Below are 19217 nucleotides of genomic sequence, written 5' to 3' on the forward strand. Positions count from 1 at the left end.
GATTGCGGTGGATAGCCTGGCGGCCGACTTCCCACGGCCACATCGGTGAGCACCGCACCGCCGCCCATCGTCATCTTCCTCCTCGTTCGGATCAAAGAAGAAAAGCACCATCACCCCGCAACCTTCGACCGCGCCACCGTCCTCTCTGTTTGGAGCGAGAAGGAGCAGTGCCGCCGCCCGCCGTGCTTAGGGGTATTTTCATTATTTTAGTCAAGATGAAGTGAAACCCTAATGGTTAAGTAGAAACATGGTAAAACGACAACTTCAATTTAAAAAAACGAGGTAAAATAAACAAACTTAGAAAAAGAGATCAGATTAATAGTTAGAAGACTTCCAAAGGATCAAATCAGCAATTATCCAATAGATAAACACTACTCCGTTCGTTTATTTTGACGTCATCGTATCTAAAGCTATTCCGTTCGTTATCCCAGTTAGCTAGCTAGAATCTCTCCGAGAGATCATCCCCTCCCGATTCGTTTCCTCCTTCTAGATTCTAGAAGCTATTATAAATACCCTCCTCTCGCCTCGCGAAACCCCAGAACCACGCCGCGCTTTCCCATCAATCCTTCGCCGTCATCGCCGCCGCCGCCGCCGCCGCCGCATTTGTACGAACACCTCGCGCGCGATGGGCAGAGGCAGCAGGGCTCAGCGGAAGGAGGCCGCGGAGCTGGAGCGGCGGCGGCTCGAGGCGGAGAGGGCCCTGCGCAGGGAGGCCGTGGCGGCGCTGCGGATGTACCGCGAGGAGGGGCGCCACGACGAGGCGATCGCGCGCGCCGAGGAGCTCGCGGCGGGGCACCCGGGCTCCGCCGTCGCCGCCCACCTCGCCGCGGTCCTCCACCACGACGCCACCAACCGCGCCGTCGACGGCGCCTCCGGCCAGCAGCCCTCCGCCGCGGGGAAGCACCTCCACCCGGCCCGCGACTTCTACATCCGTGCCGCGCGCCTCGCCCCCAACTGCGTCGAGATCGCCACCAGCCTTGCGACGGTGCGGTTCGCGTGCCTCGACGACGACGACGCGGACCTCGACATCCGCCGCGCCGTGACCATCGACTACCCCACCGACCCCGCCGACAACAACGTCGCCTACGACCTCGACGACGACGACGGCGCCACCCCCAAGGACAGGATCGCGAACGCGAGGGCGGCCGCCATCGAGCGCTACAACCTGATCATGGCCTTCGTCATCGCCAAGGTCATCCCCCGCGCCGTCCGCGGCGTGCTCGACGTCGCCGAGCGCGAGGGCGCCGCCAAGGCGGTCAAGCCGGCGAAGGCGCTCGCCGCGCGCTACCCCTACTCGGCGCGCGCGCTCTTCGCCCACGCGCACGTCGACGTGGAATTCGCGCGCGGCCTCGCCCCGGGCATCGACAAGCGCCCCTTCCTGGACCGCCTCCTCGGCGAGCTCAACGGAGAGGCGCTGCGGTTCGACACCTCGCTCGTCCTCGCCGCATTCCGCGCCAAGCTCGTCTTCCTCTTGGGCTCGTACGTCTCCGCGGAAGGCGAGTGCAGCCGTGGGTTGCACATGGTCGGAGCAGCTGATCCCGCCGACGAGGATGTCCCCCCTGGATCTGTCCCCGGAGAGAACTCTGAAGATAGGCAATCCGCTGTCCGTGTAGAGCTCGGTCGTTTATTCCAGAAGATTGTCTTGGCGACCAAAGATTACTGGTCCTCGTTGCCAAGGGAGAAGCAGGACAGATTTCGGTTTGCGGGATTCAATTCGATGCATCAACACTATGCCAAGAACTATGATGACACGCACGAGGGCGCAAAGACCATATCTGATGCACTCAGCTTTGTCAGGAAGAACAGGTCGTGGAGGTTTTGGATTTGCCCCTATTGTGTTGGCAAGAAGATCCCGGACACCGATTCGCTCTTGCAACACATGCGCAACAAGCACCCGGAAGGGGGTGTGTGGCTGAAGCTGCTGTCGATTTTGGATCCAAAATCGGTAGATTCATCTGAGGGCGACTATTTCTTGGACGACGTAGCTGTCTGTCAAGATTCAGAGGAGAATTATGTCCTGCGTTTCGAAAGGATGGATCATATTTTCAAATACTTGTTTCTTCGGGCAACTGGCACAGTTGAGCACAAGCAATTTTCTGAACTGCGAGAGACTAAATGCAAAGAAGGAATTGAAATCCTTGAGATGATGAAGCCAAAGCTGAAGAATGTCCCCACAGATATTTCAAGCAGTGAGGTTTGATAATCTTCCGTTTTTCATGGCCTTGTTTCAACATTTTCCTTTGTTAGATTCACTCCCATACTGATATTCATCTTGATTGGACTAAACACTGTTGCAGTTTAATGAGGCTTGTGCTGAGATCCAGGACATGTGGAATGACTTCCTTGAAATCTCTGTTCTGGATTACCGTGTAGTCATCACACCCCTTGCAATATGTTTCATATCGGTATGTTTACAACTGGAGGTTCTTGTTCACGTCTAGCTATCTGTCTGTTCACTCTGTACTGATCTATAAATCTGTAAACCAATTTACAGGAACAATTACTTCTTTCCATGAGTAATGATGAAAAGGCTGCCAGTAAGAGTATTGATGCTGCTGATATTGATGCATTATTTCCTAATGTCGATGACACTCCTGATATTGATGCAATATTTCCTAAAGTTGGCGATGCCCCTAGCGCTGCTGATACATCAAAAACAGGTTATTCGGATTTTGGTTCCTCTTTCAATGCAACCTGTCTTTCTTTGATACAGAGCTTGTTGCCTTGTTGTTCATGCAGTTGTCAAACTATATATGTACTGCATCTACTTGAGGCATGCTTGCTAACTACTACATGGCTTCCATTCAAATACAAATACAAATACTATTAATCACTTCAGTTTAATTTCATAATGTGATATTGTAGTAGGTATTTGAACTCTATTGATAACCTGCAATAAAGCATTAAGCATCACATCGACATTTTACTTTTTTTAAAAAAAAATCTAGTTATTTGCAAATGTGTGATTACTTATTTTGTAGTATTAACATCACAGATTCTTTGTTTTCAGGAGAACTTTAACATTCCCTATCCAAAAGGTAATTATCACTTGTTTTATTCATCCCTGAAAACAGACGAAGCTTTTTGAATTATTAGTTGTACCTATAATTTTTTTTTGGTTGATGTGAATATATTAATCTTACAATTATTGGTTGCACATGCAATTTTTTTTTGTTAATGTGAACGTAGTAATGTGTGATTGATTTCTTAATGTGAACAAATTAATTTATTCATAATTACAAAATCTATCCATGTCCTAGCAAAACACTCTGCTCCCATTTTTCAACTCAGTTACACAACATGGTGATTATATATTCTTAGGATAATAATCTCATTATTATCCAGTAACTTAAGCCCAATCAGGTGAGGACATGGCAAGCACCATCAGCGACGAAAGTATTTATGTTCTCGAAAAAGACAACACTGACAAAGACCTGATTATCTTGCATGTGATCATACAGGTAGTAAAAATTTGCATGTAGCTTTTTTCGGTCATGTGCTAGCATCTGAGTTCTAATTTCCTACGAATATTTGCAGTCATTGTGGCATTTGAGGTTCTTCAGAATTGACTTTTTAAGGGAACGGTCTGTATGGATCCTGTGTATCAATGAGGATCACTGTATCGCTGACCAATTATATGAAATCTTCTCTGCTTGGGAGAAAAATGAAAATGATAGAGTGGCTGTTTTCCTGACTTCCATGAAGGCCAGTCTCTGTAAAATTGCAAATGATAACATGTTTCAAAAGGTATGTGGGCAAGACCATTGTATTCCTTTCCGTGGTCATTTTGTTCAAGCAATAACTATTACTCCCATATAAGGAGACCATGTTTTCCAGATAAAAAAATGATATTCTTTTTTTTCTGACTATTAAGTCTGCATTCATATGACCATGATTTTGCAGTTATTGGCAATATTTTTTTTACAAGAATATTGGCAATATGTTGGTGGGAATTAATTAATGATCAAAGTGCAATTTTGTCAACCATGCACTGCAAATATAAACTGAGTCTAAAAATAAAAACAGGGCCCGAATTTTTTTTAGTGCTATCTTTGGTTGGTTGCATTTTCCTTTGTCGATTCCTACTTTCCAGACTTGTTTTCAGTATCTGACATTTTTTACATTCCACAGAAGGAAACACCCAAACGTTAAAATGCAATTATGCGTTTTTTTTTAAAAAAAATCATCTCAGAAGGAGCTATATCTCTCCTTTTTTTTGTTCCTTATGCACTGGAATGAGGGAATTTAGATACACACAAGTCTCTTGTTCTTTTGCTTGCAAGCTCTATTAGTCATATTTTTGTTGTTTGTATTTTTTTTTTATTAACATGTAAGGCGACAAACTAATCCATTGGAGACTACCAACATCTTCATTCTGCTTCTGTCTTATTTTAGTTTTCATGCATATTTTTGTGCCTTCACAAGGGTAAATCTGGTGAATAAATTTCAGCTGCAGGCTGGAAAATTAATTGCTTCTGAGGCTGTGGCAATGATTCTTCAAGGACTGCATATGTCAGGAACTTCATTTCATTTTGAGTTCAACAATGATATTGAGGGACGTCTAGTAAGCCCTGTCAGCTGCAGAGATTGCATATGCCGAACACATAATCTTTTTGGGGTTCAGCTCCAAATGAGCTGCAGGTGTGGGAATTCTTTCGATGAGAAGGAACATACTACAGTTTTCTATAAACTTCATGCCGGTTCACCTCAAACAACAAAGGTATGTCACATTTTACTTTTTATAGGCGGATATATTATGCAAGAGTAACTTAGCAAATCGTAACTGGAAGCATTTTGCAGATCAAGTCCTTTGCAGAGCTTCCGGTTCTATATGATGAGCAGTCATGCTTTGAGGCCAATTGCGAGCATTGTGGAAGTCCAAAAAACACTGATGTTTTTCCTTCAAATACACCACATTTCTTCACAATAGGTAAAGGTTCTTGTCTACAATAGTAGATTGCACTTTACTATTCAGTGTCCTATTCCCCTGCCGAATCGGTATCTCAAATACTGAGGTCTACATTAATAAGTGTGATATGATTTTGTACTATGCTGGTTAAGAGGCTTTTTATCCATTCATAATTTTTGTTATAAAGTTAATATCAAAATGTTTGTTTCATTTTCTGTTTTCACCAACATGTTGCAGGTTTAGACTGGTCTGGTGGCTGTGAAAACCAGGTTGAGCTATCTGAAGTTCTGGTTGGCATTGCACATCCCCTTGATATTAAACTTCTTTGCAAGGGTGTTCACTCCTCAGCAAACTATTCTCTGACCTCAATGGTATGTGCGCATAAAACCCTTTTTTTTGTATATGAATTGAATTGATTATATAACAGAAAAAATAATGTTATCCTTGATTGTCATGCTAAGGAAATGCAAAACGAGTGTGAAAACCAGTGAGCTGTATTGTATTGGCTGATATCATTGTCTTGAGAGTTCTGTCTCATTATGTTCCTTGACTGGTATTATCTTAATTATTTGGATATACTCGTAAGGTGTGAGAGGTCACAAGGACATTGCGTGTAATGCTTATCTTAAAAGAGATGGTGTTAGTCTGAAACAAGGTTTTTGCTAGAATGAAGTGAACCGAAGTTATAGTAATTGGTGTTTACTAGATCCAAATTGGCTAGGCTTCTGTGGATAATGGATTCGAGCTATGAATCATAATGTTCATATCTGAGTTGGCCATATACTCATGATGATTTTGGGAAATATTTGAGTCCATCTTGTCAGCGAAGTTATTCTTTCTATACCTTACTGATCTCCAAAATTGGAAAAGTTTGAAGACAAGAATTTGAGCAAGAGTTGGCAGTCCGTGTAGGCAGTACTGGCAATTGCAAAGAATATCACGAGTGATTTCACTCTCACTGAACTTTTTATCAGCATGTTCATTGATTGAGTATTAAAATGGAGTACCATGGCTGGGTAAAATCTTTATTGGACTTCTTTTTATCTCTGTTACTGTCCAGTTGTCTTGATATATTTGTCCTTCGCTTTTTGTCTGAATTCTAAATTATCACCATTAGAAATCATATGTTGTGGAGCAGAACTTTTGCATCATACTGTTCTTTTTTTTTTGTTTCAATAAATTATAAAGTTATTCCCTTGGTCTATTAATTTTTACTTCAGCTCTTCTGCATGGTTTTTTGGGTGCTACTTAACCTGCCCTGCTTATACTTACCAACATAACCATGCCTGATAAATATATCACGCTTTTACATGTCAAAGTTATTTATTCCCTATTATTTAAACCTCTGCAGATCTCCTATGCTGATGGGCGCTACATCTGCTTTGCGCGCGACCAGGACAAGTGGCTCAGCTCTGATGCCAAAACTGTTGAGGTAGATAACTTGCTCTCCTGGCCTCTGCAGCAGCAAAGTGAGACCCTGTTTAGATGTGACTAAAACTAAGTCCCTATCACATCGGATATTTGGACACTAATTATAAATATTAAACATAGACTATTAATAAAACCCATCAATAATCTTGGACTAATTCGCGAGACGAATCTATTGAGCCTAATTAATCCATGATTAGCCTATATAATGCTACAATGCTACAGTAAACATTCTCTAATTATAGATTAATTAGGTTTAAAAAATTTGTCTCGCAAATTAGTTTTCATTTATGTAATTAGTTTTGTAAGTAGTCTATATTTAATACTCTAAATTAGTGTCTAAATATAGAGACTAAAGTTAAGTCCCTGGATCCAAACACCATCTGAGGCTTCTTGATTCTGATATCCTCTCTGTGATTCTGAGCTTGTTAACTCTGTACAGACAAAAGATTCTTGGGAGCAGTTGCTTGAACGCTTCAGAGACTGCACGCTCCAACCTGAAGTTCTATTCTTCGAGGTCATCAAGTAGAGATCATCGACAAATTTGCCTGGAAGAACCGTGTCATAACATAACTTCAGAGTTAAATTTGGCTTGTTGTTACATGTCACCATCTTGATGCAAACTGTTCTGATACACAACCTCCTTTGTTGTAAATGCGTGATAACATTTTCTTTCCGGCCATGTCATGGTAAAGGAACGTCTGATATTGAGCTGAAACCATTTGCTACCAGGGTATTATTATCTAACCAGTTGCTCAAGTCTTGTGGGTTTTAAATTCTGAAAGTCTTGTCGATTTTCTGATAAAGCCATTTTCTCTGTCCAATCTGAATGCATCTCTGCCTTGCCTTTGCAGGTAAAGACCTAGTCCATGTTTTTATTGCTTTGATTTGTGCATGGGTCACAGACTTTCTGCTGTAGAAAACATTCTAATGCAGAAATTTCCTGTTCAAAATCGTATATTTCAAACGGCCCTTTTTGAAACCTACAAATCCTCTGTTTAAAACAAAAGGAACAAACTGATAGATCCTGCTATTGAGTTGTTTTACCAACCTTTCGGCCGGTGCACTAAAAAGTAAAGTGCTGTTAGTCTGCTTGTATCTTCAGTGTTCAGGAATATTTTGGGCCGGGCTTTTCCATTCTGGGCCGAAGGAATTTAATAGCATGAGAAGCTTTCGGCCCGGGTATGGCTAAGGCTTCGGCAGCTCGGCACGTGTTTGCTGATCTGCTGGCTCTGCTGACTGGGTGCTACACACTATCTAAAAAAATCAACTCATGGTTACGAATCTAGACACAATAAATTAATTCATGGCTATAAATCTAGAATACTATGTTTAGATAGCTAAAATTTGATTAATTTTTTTTATAGGACGGATAGGGATTAGCTTGATGAGTAGGATGTTTGGGACGTTATTTGAATGAGCTCCTTGCCATATGTGGATCAAGATAGTATTACTCAACATCTCTGTTGCAGCCACTTCCCAAATCCTTAGCTCTCCGAACAGTCTCGATTATATCTCCATCTTGTTTATCTTTATGTAAAGAAGCTGAAGATGTTAAGTAGCAGCTATTGAGTATTCCATTTGTGAGAATCTAGTTAAGCTGAGGTTAATTACCTAACCGGTTAACTAGTTTATTTCTATAGTTCTCCATCAAAATATGAAGAATATTCTAGAATATTCAGGAGAGTTTTCGAGAGCAGTTAGAGCTTTGAGAAACTCTCCAAAAGACCATACTGTCAATACCACTAGATAAATTTATAGCATGTATATTTTATTTAGGGCTTATTGAGGTATAGAATATGGAAAATTTACGTACCTCTTATTGAGGTATATTTATCGGACGCGACTACACAGCCAGTGGTAGCTGATTCGTCTAAACCAGCTACCACTCCATCTATGAAAGACACTATCCACCTATATTTCAAATACAATTTTCTCTTAAACTACTCGTCCGATCTACGATCCGATTACACCGTTGTGTTCGTAACAATTAAATCTTTATAACAAGATCTCACATGATTATATTTTGATAAAAAATCATAAATTACTTTTATAATATATCTAAATTACTTTTAGATTTTACTAAGCTACTTTTTATATGTAAATTCAATAAAGTCTAAAAGTAATTTACATATATCATATAAGTAACTTAGAAAAAAAACGAAGGTAACTTTAATTAATGCCTTTTTTCATTGAACAAATTATCATATATATAAGTTACTTTTAGATTTGATTAAAATACTTCATATACATTCATAATGCTCTGAGGTGATTACTTTTTTTTATTGTTTTTAGTTAATTCCATAATTTGTGCCGATTAATTTAATTTCTTGATAGAGTCGTGTTTTTATCTCTATAACGGACTTACTTCAAATGACATGCCAAAGTTACCTTCGTTTTGTTCTAAGTTATTTCTATAATATATATAAATTACTTGTAGACTTTACTGAATTTACTTTTATATGTTTAAGAAGTAATTTAGTGAAATCTAAAAGTAATTTAGACATATCATAAAAGTAATTTGTGATTTTTTTATCAAAATATAATCATGTGAGATCTTGTTGTAAAGATTTAATAGTTACGAACACAACAATGTAATCGGATGAGTAATTTAAGAGAAAATTTTATTTGAAGAATAGATGATAGGAATATTTTCCCTACTTGTTTAATGGATTAGTACTATAAAAGACATGCACGTTGACATAATAGGTTAGTATAAATCCATACCAACCTAGCCTTAAACTGTGGCTTAGATTTCTCTCACTGGACCGTCGCTGCTTAGTACTAAATCGAGAGCGTTTTCGGTTTAGATTTTACGATATTTATCACTCTAGCAAACTTCATATCAAATAATGAGATGCGGCAATATCATGTTTCCTCAAAACTGTGGCAATTTTATTAACCAAAAAATGGTGTATACGGTAAAATAGTAAAATGCACATTCAAATAAATTTTTTGTTTTAAACACAGTACAAACATATACGCCCACAACGCGCATACACTCATACCTATGAACCCTATCCATATGAGCATATTCAAAATACTGGGTGGCATATTTTGAGATTGACAAAGTCAGCACTGCTCATAGGTGCATCGTTGTTGATGGATATGTTGTCTAACACTAAAAAAAATATTAGCCGTAAATACGAGCACTCGTCGTCTGGGCTAGTTTCACTACGAGTAATCTAACCAGTTGAGTTACGCTCACTTCGCATATTTGAAGAAATATTGGTTCTTAGCATTGCTAATTTTCATTTAATCTTTCACCTTATTTCTGTTATTTAGTTTTTTTTATTATTTATTTGTAGAAACATATTTCTTCATGGTCCTCTATGCACCCTTGGCCAGTTGTCCTGAGAACGCAACAATGCAAAATGTTGTAGCAACGGCGCTGGACGACCAGGGCTAGGGCAGGCATGTGCGATTGGGCTGTACACGCCAATGCATTTTTTTTAAATTTCACGGTGAAACTTCCAGTTCCCGCCTACTAGTAGTTTCCTCCACATGGACACGTGTCAGATTCTTGGCTAGGGCATTGGCAAACTTACGGAGCTCCACGTGGCCGAATAGTAAGGTAGAGCTTGGTCCCTGAAATCGGTTTTAAAGATTGGAGCATTCGGGTGAGAATTCGTAATCTCTCCTACTACTCCTTTATGCCACATCTCTATCTCCCTCTCTCTCCCTCTCAATTCCTAATTACTATCTCTCTCGAAAACGAGTGACGTGGATGGGTAAGAATATAATTGATAAGGAAAAGCATTATCCATGCTTTGTGGGAACCTTTTCCTTTTAGGAAAAAAAAGTTGGAAACTCACCATTTCAATCAACTAATCCGTCCGAAAGCACCACAAAAGATGATGATTTCAGCCGCAACATGATCCCTCCCAACTAAGCTGGCCACACCTGCAAATGGACAGACTAAGAATGGTCCAGTTTGGACAGTAAATTGTCCGAGTTGTAATTAAATGAGAACCCAGGGGCCTAAATATAATAAAGCTCTGGGTGTTTATTCTGCTTGAGGATTTGGCTAATTTTGGAAAAATTAGTAAATGATGATCATGCTTCCATTCTTTAGTTTTCGGCTCAATCTCAAATTGTAGGTAAATGAGTTTTCCAAAAAAAAAAGGTCAATGTGAATTAATCAGCAACGTACTACTACTCTGGTTATAAATATTAGATGTTTGGAATAAAATATCGTGAAACGTTGAAAACTTTGATCATCAATAACAGCTGAGATGTTTAAGAAAAAAATGGTAGGTTTGGATTTGTCTTAAAATGTACTATCATAATATCATCAACTTAATATATATGGCAGTCAAAGTTTCAAAATTTTGATAGGATCATGTCTTATCCGTTAAATGTTTATAATTGGAGGAAGTACTCCCGCCTTCCCAGAATATAAGTATTTTTAGAGTTAGACACGGTTATTAAAAAAGTGGGTAGATTTAAATGAGAGAGTGTCATGATTGGAGAAGTGGAGGTAGGTGGAGGGTTGTGATTGGTTGATAAGAGAATGCTGGTGGAGAAGTTATATTTTGAAACAAATTCTAAAAGTTAGAAGTTGTTATATTTTAAAACGGAGGGAGTACTTAATAATTCAACTGGGGAACAAGCAAATTAACATGGCTGTCCTCGTTTGTGACTCACTTTGTTCTTTCCATTCCCAACCACTGATGGGTGGATGATCTTCGACCAAAGAAAATTGCTTACTATCCAAGTTTCTGTCAACTCCGGATTTGTTAAGCAGTTTAGCACTTTGTTAACAGTGATTAACCAGCTGATCACTTAATGATTATGATTGTGATTTGCGAAACCAGGCAATGGGTTTAAACGGCTCTCGATGTGTCATGTGTACGGTTGGTGTACCTATTAGTTTCAATCCCTTCTTATCATGATTAGGAGCTGCTATACATACGACTGTTCACGTACAATACTCGATCGTATGACTAACGTTTTCCGGCCAAAGCCCATAGCATTTTTGAAATCTTTTCAAGCGATGCAACACATGTCGCCATCAGTTAGAAATCGTACTAGGATCGTACATAGAAGCTCGTATGCATAGTATTTTCGTATCACGATTACCCCTTATAAAGATATATATTATCGTTGATTATGATTTACTACGCCATCGTTTACTCTTCCGTTTATCAATCTTAGTTTATTTTAAACCGTCTTCCAATTTAAATTTTAAAACTTACTTATTTTTATGGTCTTTTATCTGGTTTACTTTTCAACATTGGATTTTAAAATCGTTAAGAATATACGTATAAATATTTTATGTATAAGTTAATTTTTTTGTCGTTAATAAGTTACAACTTATAATCAGTTGTCGGTAGGGTTGGGTTGGTAGCTACAGGAACTTGTTTACAGTAGGTGACACCACAATTCCCTGTCATTTTTTCGTGTGGAGTAGTCACCCATGGAAACAAATAACCATCGATAACCTTTTTTACTTCCTCCGTTTCACAATGTAAGTCATTCTAGCATTTTTCACGTATATATTGATGTTAATGAATCTAGATAGATATGAATGTGAGAAATACTAGAATGACTTACATTGTTAAACGGAGGGAGTACATAGCTATTTTCTTTTGACCATGTGTCTCATTAAACAAAACCTAATCCATCTCATTATCTTAACACGAGTAATTAAAGCTACTAATCTCTTTTTTCCACACTTCTACGTATGTCGTCCGAGTGTTTGATAGAAGAAGGAAGAAGAAGATTGATAATATACATAAAACAAGGTGAGGTGAGTCATTAGTGTATGATTAGATAAATATTAATTATTTTAAACTTAAAAAATAAATTAATATGATTTTTTTGAAATAATTTTTGTATATTTTTTTTAAAAAAAAACACACCGTTTAACATTTTAAGAAACGGTCGCGCAAAGAACTAGTGAAATCTCTACTCTTTTGTCCATCGATCAAACGCATAGCCATCCGACGAACTGGGAGCCACTACCTCAGTAGCACTACACTGTACACGTCATGCATACGTGTGCTAGCATCACGGTCCATGGAATCTTTGGGACACAAATAATTTGGCATCTGCAAAAGAGAGACAATCAACACACCTCATGTCCCCATCATTTCGCACAATGATCCGATCATTATTGCCATTTGGCGATCGATCCAGGGCCACACACATTATTTGTCCCATTTTTAGTTTTAGAGATACACTATTATAATAGTGTAGTGATAAGAAGCGTATGGTTTTAATTCCGAGATCTTATTTTTAATTTTCAACGCCCTTATAATTTCTTTTGAAAATGTTTGGAGGGACATCTCTTTCTCCGAATCTCGTTTTTCTTACCCCCTCTTTTCGTTTTGAAGTTCAATTATAGTACTAAACTTAAATATTTTGAGGTGTGTTATTCAGTCCTTGTACAGTTTTCTCGTCTAGATGCATCCATCAATCTGTCCTGATTAGGCGATGCAACTCCGGCGTGTGTTTCGTACACGACACAAAATTATTTGGACTGAAAAAACAATCTCTGATGGGTGACAGATACCTGTAGCACGAACGAACCAAAAGGAGTTTTAACTGCATCATGGATCAGACAAGAAGGTTAATTAGCTCTAATCGATCTAGGAGGAGTAGCTACTATTTTGGAGCTAGTGTGTGTCCTTGCTAGAGTAAGTTTAATTAAGATGTGTGTGCAATGCGTGTGTAGTAGATTACTATGTAGTTAGGCATGTTCATGTTTTTTGATTGGTACAATGTGATGATGCTAGTACAAACGTGCTTAGAGAGGGAAAGATAGAAGGGGTATGGAGTCAACCAGAGTATCTCATCTGATAGGAGATGTGTGTTTTACTAGCCTATTAGCGTCAGCGCTTAAAAAGCACTCTATCGTTGATAGATCAACGCTACCTTCCCTGATGGTGGCGCAGACTGGAAATTTATAATGCCCGAGTAAATCTAATTGGAGCACTTAATATTGAAGATAGCTCAAAATGTAAAGGGCTGTTCACTTTGATGCTAAAATAAACCTTACCAAATTTTGGCAATACCAAAATTTTAGCAATAATGTTGGTAATATTTCAAATTTTAGCAGGATTTCTTATGTGTTTACTAAAATTTAGCAACAAACTAAATGCAGCAGGCACTCTTTTAGCAACTTTGCCAAAAAATGGTATGGTTGAAAATGGTGTCAAAGTGAGCAGCCCCTAAATACCATGTTCGCTTTTAAGGCTTAAAATTTACCACATTAGTAGAAATAAATTCAAACTGTTACTCTATCCGCCCCTAAAAAACCAACCTATTACCTGATATAACACATACTAGTACTATAAATCTAAACAAACTGTAATTTACGTCCAACGATGAAGCTATAATGTAAGGAATATTGAGGGGTGCTTAGCTTAGGGAAAATATTACTCTAGAAATGTTTATATCTATAATAATAAATTTTAAACGATAGAAATGTTTATATTGGCGAGCGGATGAAATGCTATTCCATTATACTACTCCCCCGTCCTAGAATATAACAACCTAGAATTGGATAGGACATATCCTAGTATTTGATTCGTAGTACTATAGATACGTCCAATCCGATTCTAAGTTGCTATATTTTGGGACTGAAGGAGTATTATGTACTATATATAATGAGTGGGTTTTCTCCAAACCTTTTGAAAAATCTGCAATCACGTTGATAGGCGACCATTCCATTGTCCCCAACTGGCAGACCATTTAGTGATCATTTGTCAAGCTTTACCTGCCTTTCTCTTTGACGGCGCACACACACACACACGTGTACACTGTACACAACACACAAGACCAAACCCAGAAATAATCGCCCCCAATGTCGTCAACACAAGACGCCGTCGCAGAGGATCCACGTGCGATCGCAGAGCCCGACACCACCACACGGGCTGGGAAAATTCATGTGCCGTACGCTCTTTTTTTTTTTTCGCACGGGACCTTCTGCGGCCGGCCGTTTCCTAGCTGCTGCTGCAGCCGCGGCCACATGCTCGTCGCTGTCGTCGTCGTCGTCGTCATCTTCCTCTTCTTCCCCCTTTTTATTTCTCTTTGAGGTCGTCATCGTCTTCTTTGGCTTATGCATTATGTCACTGCACATGATGTAGATCTCTCTTGGATGTGGCACATTGATCGAACACGCCTCAACGGAAAGCCTTCTTGATATGTCGAAAGCGATGCACAGATCTCGCAACTTTGATGATGTTGAAATTGTTTAATTCGTTACGATTTCTAGATAGTTCGTGTTACGTAAGGATAGCCTACCTATAAACATGGTTATAGAGTCATGAGCAACACGGACAGATGGTTGATTACAACACTGACAGTGTGTTTTTTTTTCTCGACGATTTGTGGTAAATTTTCATAAGAAAACAATACGGAACACGTTTGAACTCTCATGATTGCTACAGTACCAATTTGACTGTATGTTACATACTTCCTCCGTCCAAAAAAAAACCCAACCAAGGAGGGGTCCCTTCTTAAGAGGATGAATATAGACAAAAGATAGTCCAGAATCATTCTGCTAGGAAGGGTCACATCCCCTCCTAGGTTAGATTTTGAGTAAATTGCATCGTCGGTACATGAACTTGTTAGGTGGGTGCAATCTAGTGCACGAACTTGTAAAATGCTCGTTTTGGTGCATGAACTTGTCTGGTGCGTGCGGAGGAAGGCGAAAAGGACCCTACATAGCTAATCTTATTGATTTAGGGATTGATTAGGATACTATGTAAACATATATATGAGAAGTTTGCTATTAGACATACACATCTTCAATATCAATAAAAAAAAATAGAATAAGATATAGTGATGGTAGAATTTTTTTTTTAAAAAAATAGCAATGATATAAGGGTTAGAAATATACAAAATACATCTTTTCTTTGATGAATGATAAAGTAGAGACCAAATTATAAATATTGCATGTCTTATACATACTCACTACTGTGCACGTAATATTCTAATCAACATCAACTTCATAAATTAACATTGCCAAGTTATTTTTATCCTCGTTTGCACGAAATAGCCAAGTTCGTGTACTGAAACGAGTATTTTACAAGTTTATGTACTAAATTGCACCCACCTAACAAGTTTGCGTACCACCTATGCAATTTACTCTTAGATTTTTTTTGACAGAGGGAGTATAATTAATTCATTAATTGTGGGGGGTCACGTTGGCATATAGTGCTGGTACTGTCGGGTAGTAGCCCGGCCGTACACCCAATTTTTTTTTCTAACCAAACTGGGAATATTTAGAGGAATAAAACAAGGTATTGGTAGGATTTTAGCGTGCTTATGGAAGATTAAACTTTTAGTTTATTCCAAGCTGCTCTGCACGGTGGCCATCCAGAGTGCGAAGTGGCACACAATTCGACAAAAGCATTTTTCAGTCACGCCCACGCGACGGGAGAAGAGTTCAGCGGACGAATGTCAAACAGCTTTGAGATTCGTGCAGGTAACAACAAAGGAAAATGTCAAATAAAACATGCTTAAATTAACAAGTTTAGTATTAGCCGGTGATCGGATAAAGAAGCGAATTGCATTATTCCTGGCTACCAAATAATTAGCTACAGCTCTCTATTTTCTTGTATGGTTTTAGACCTTACCCCATTGTTAGAATATTGATATATATATATATATAGTCTATGATGTACATGTTTTACCATTTTACATTTCTTTATATTTATAAAATGCCAATATCTTTTCCTTGAGAAATATAAAATACTAATCTAGTTCTGTCGCTTTTACATATCAAAGCACGATTTTTATTACTACATACTTTTATTAAGAATATAAGAGAATTAATGGATAAAGTATAAGAGTTGGAAGTCAATATAAATTGGGCATAACTGCATTTCATATACACATGGTCCCCTTTTATTAATGGGACTCAAATTATAAATCTAATCTCCTCACGTACATGCGAACCACACGTACTACCTAACAAGAAAATCCAGTGCACAATGATAAAAAAGAGACAAGAGGAGTAGACACACCGTACAGCCATCAAGGAGGTGCATATATATGGCCAAGTGTATTTTGTCAAGATGCCACCTACTTCTCCCCTCCTGTCCACTTGTCCACCACCTCATCGAGCGCTGACGTGGCGGCGCCACCGTCTCGGAGGCCATCCGTCGCCATCTTCTGTAGCTCAGCTACCTTAGCACGCACCGCCGCGCCCCTCCCTTCCCCTACCATCATCTCCCTGACGACCGCCGCGATCTTCTCCTTCCCCTTGGACTCGGGCACCCGTATCGCGGCCCCGGCGCCCTCCGTCAGCATGACGGCGTTCTGCCGCTGCTCGGCGAAGAGCGGCCAGGCCACCATGGGCACCCCGTGCACGAGGCTCTCGAGCACCGAGTTCCACCCGCAGTGCGTCAGGAACCCTCCCGTGGCCCGGTGGGCCAGCACCTTCGTCTGCGGGGCCCACGAGGGCACCAGCAGGCCCACCTCCTTCGTCCTCTCGACGAACCCCTCGGGGAGGTAGCCGAAGGGGTTCTTCTTCGTCTCAGCGTCATAGTAGTTGGCGCTCACCTCGCCCTCGTCGCTCGGGCTCCGCACCACCCACAGGAATCGCTGCCCGCTGAGCTCCAGCCCGAGCGCAAGCTCGCGCATGTGCTCCGTCGGCAGCGCGCCGCCGGAGCCGAAGGAGACGAAGATGACCGACCTGTCCGGCTGCCGGTCGAGCCAGTCGAGGCACGCGGCGCGCGGCGAGGGAGGCGCCGCGGCGTCGTCGTCGCCGGCGCAGTGCGTCTGTATCAGCGGGCCGATGGGGAACACCGGCGGGACGCCGGGCTTCGGGTGGCGGAGCACCCTGGCGGCGTCGGGCTCGACGGCGTCGAACGAGTTGACGAGGATGGCGTCGGCGTCGCGGTAGCGCGTGCCGTGGTGCACCATCCACCCGTAGCACGCCCTGGACTTGTCCTGGAGCGGCATGAGGATGTCCTTCCCCGGGATGGGCACGCAGCCGGGGAGCCTGACGGGCTCGTCGAGGTCGCGGAACTCGCCGGGGATGGAGACGTCGAGGTCGGGGAGGTGGAGGAGCAGCGTGAGCGCGTGGAGGTTGGTGGGGAAGAAGAGGTACCTCCTGGGCACGCCGGCGTCGCGCGCGGCGTCGAACGAGTCCGCGCCGAACAGGTCGGCGACGAACGCCACCAGCCGCCGCCTCTCCCTGATCCCGGACAGGATCGCCGTGAGCGCCGGGACCAGCCGGACGCACTCCTCCGACATGAGCGTCTCGATGGCGGCGTCGGCGGGGAGGTCGGAGAGGTCGACGGGGGGCAGCGACACCGACTCGATCGCCGGCGGCAGCGACGCCAGGAACTCCCGCTGCGTCGCCGACGCCGTGGAGGCGAACGTGAGCAGCGTCGACGTCACGCCGTGCCTCGCCGCCAGCCGCTTCGCCAGCTCGGCCAGCGGGATCAGGTGCCCCATCCCCGGCGTCACCAGCATCGCCACGTGCATCGCCGCCGCCGCCGCACCGTTGCACTTGGTGGTCGACGACCCGTTGCACTTGCCGTTCTCCATGTAGCGACGGCGTACGGTGGTTTTGGGCGATTTGGAGGGGATTTCGGGGCGTTTTTTGGGCGTGTGGCGGGCGGGTGGTGGAGGAGGCGATGCGGTTGGGTTGTGTTGCGTTGTGTTTGTGTTTTGTGTGTGCGTGTGCGTGTGTGTTGATGTGGTGGGGGTATAAGAAGGGGGGAGGGGGGGGGGTGAGCGTTGTCGTGTGGTGGGGTTGGGGTGGTGGGATGGGATTGATGGGGGCGCAGCAATAATGGAGTGATGATGGTGACGTCACCCCGGCGTCATGATTACGCACGGGTGAGAATCGAACGTGAATGGAAGGAAGCATATATAGGGATTAGGGGAAGGTCACGGGCGGAGGCAAGATTTCATCTAGAGTAGGACCGAGCTATGCTGTTTTAAAATTTTCATTGAGTTTCTATCTAAATTTTGGTATTTTGCCATTGAAATTCTTTGCCACGTGTGGGGCCCAAGCTACGTGGCTCCGCCCCTAGGGAAGGTAAAGGGGTTGCTGGTCTAGTTTTCGTATTGAGTATTTCTTTCCTTTTTCTTTTGAGAACTCGTGATCAGGGACGGATCTACCCATTAGGCATGGTGGATCGATCAATCCAGTTACGATCTGTGTCGTCCCACACCCTCAAGACATTCCTCCCTCCTTATAGTAGTCAAGACCATCAAAATTAGATATAATAAGATGTGAATGTCCAACGGATTAGTCCATATCTTCACAACATACGCACTCCGCAAGCAATAATCGATTCAGTTATGCGACTGAACTGTAAATACGATATGTGTTATTTTCGATTGCTCTTATCGAGTGAACATCTATATTTTAAAGCTGCGTTCGCCACTGCTCATAATAGTTGTAGGAATGTGTTTGGTTCGCCGTTATAGTTGTGACTTGTCATAGTTTTCCAATAGCATGTTTCATATGCCATAGACTATATTTATCTTTGATAATTTTGTCACACTTTGAGGCTTATACATGTGCTCTTCTATCTGTAAAAAGACTAAAATGACACTTATTAATACTCTCTCCATCTCAAAATATAACAAATTTTGAGTGGATAGGATATATCTTAGTTTTACGAATCTGAATAGGTATCTCTGTACAGATTCGTTGTACTAGGATATAACATACCTATCCAGATTTGTCGTTTTAGGATATGTCGTATCCACTCAAAGTTTACTATATTAGACAGATAGACATGTAATTTTGAAGCAATAAAATTTTTCGATTTGCAGATTGATGGTGGATAAGAGGGCAGTGATGGGTTTATTTTGGGATAAACAGATTACAGCCAATTAGATCACTTCGTTTAGAGTGCAATGCAATAATGGAATGTGTATATGTTATGATTAAACACAATGTAAA

The 19217-nt window shown here is 41.6% G+C and overlaps 3 protein-coding genes across 5 annotated transcripts; 2 read left to right on the forward strand and 1 right to left on the reverse strand.

The window, feature by feature from the left end:
* Window positions 1-537: 537 nt before the first annotated feature.
* Window positions 538-3128, forward strand: LOC112936894 (uncharacterized). Of its 2 annotated transcripts, XM_026021342.2 has the most exons (4): window positions 538-2194; window positions 2298-2405; window positions 2495-2660; window positions 3011-3128. In XM_026021342.2, exons 1-4 carry the CDS (start codon window positions 626-628, stop codon window positions 3019-3021), a joined length of 1854 nt encoding a protein of 617 aa, XP_025877127.1. In that variant the 5' UTR covers window positions 538-625; the 3' UTR covers window positions 3022-3128. The 2 variants fall into 2 exon arrangements, with proteins under 2 accessions (XP_025877127.1, XP_025877126.1); XM_026021341.2 differs by lacking the exon at window positions 3011-3128 and having other exon boundaries at window positions 2495-2983.
* A 192-nt stretch (window positions 3129-3320) lies between these two features.
* Window positions 3321-7087, forward strand: LOC9270543 (uncharacterized). Of its 2 annotated transcripts, XR_010737392.1 has the most exons (8): window positions 3321-3461; window positions 3538-3747; window positions 4451-4720; window positions 4801-4930; window positions 5147-5280; window positions 5371-5925; window positions 6261-6341; window positions 6780-6834. XR_010737392.1 is itself a non-coding variant. In XM_026021343.2 (7 exons), exons 1-7 carry the CDS (start codon window positions 3372-3374, stop codon window positions 6864-6866), a joined length of 1002 nt encoding a protein of 333 aa, XP_025877128.1. In that variant the 5' UTR covers window positions 3321-3371; the 3' UTR covers window positions 6867-7087. The 2 variants fall into 2 exon arrangements, 1 of the variants encoding a protein (XP_025877128.1); XM_026021343.2 differs by lacking the exon at window positions 5371-5925 and having other exon boundaries at window positions 6780-7087.
* Window positions 7088-16127: 9040 nt separating this feature from the next.
* Window positions 16128-18000, reverse strand: LOC9266321 (UDP-glycosyltransferase 72B3). The gene has a single exon (XM_015762231.3). The coding sequence runs from the start codon at window positions 17843-17845 to the stop codon at window positions 16373-16375; it is 1473 nt and encodes a 490-aa protein (XP_015617717.1). The 5' UTR covers window positions 17846-18000; the 3' UTR covers window positions 16128-16372.
* Between the last annotated feature and the right edge of the window lie 1217 nt (window positions 18001-19217).

Source organism: Oryza sativa, chromosome 11, assembly GCF_034140825.1.
Source record: "Oryza sativa Japonica Group chromosome 11, ASM3414082v1".
Taxonomy (NCBI): domain Eukaryota; kingdom Viridiplantae; phylum Streptophyta; class Magnoliopsida; order Poales; family Poaceae; genus Oryza; species Oryza sativa.

Bases quoted from the DNA above. Each gene is read 5' to 3' on its own strand.
- LOC112936894 (XM_026021341.2), top strand. From the start codon at position 626: ATGGGCAGAGGCAGCAGGGCTCAGCGGAAGGAGGCCGCGGAGCTGGAG. The intron at 2,195-2,297 runs GTTTGATAATCT...ACACTGTTGCAG, and splicing joins CAGATATTTCAAGCAGTGAG to TTTAATGAGGCTTGTGCTGA. The intron at 2,406-2,494 runs GTATGTTTACAA...ACCAATTTACAG, and splicing joins TTGCAATATGTTTCATATCG to GAACAATTACTTCTTTCCAT.
- LOC9266321 (XM_015762231.3), bottom strand. From the start codon at position 17,845: ATGGAGAACGGCAAGTGCAACGGGTCGTCGACCACCAAGTGCAACGGT.
- LOC9270543 (XM_026021343.2), top strand. From the start codon at position 3,372: ATGGCAAGCACCATCAGCGACGAAAGTATTTATGTTCTCGAAAAAGAC. The intron at 3,462-3,537 runs GTAGTAAAAATT...GAATATTTGCAG, and splicing joins TCTTGCATGTGATCATACAG to TCATTGTGGCATTTGAGGTT. The intron at 4,931-5,146 runs GTAAAGGTTCTT...AACATGTTGCAG, and splicing joins ACCACATTTCTTCACAATAG to GTTTAGACTGGTCTGGTGGC.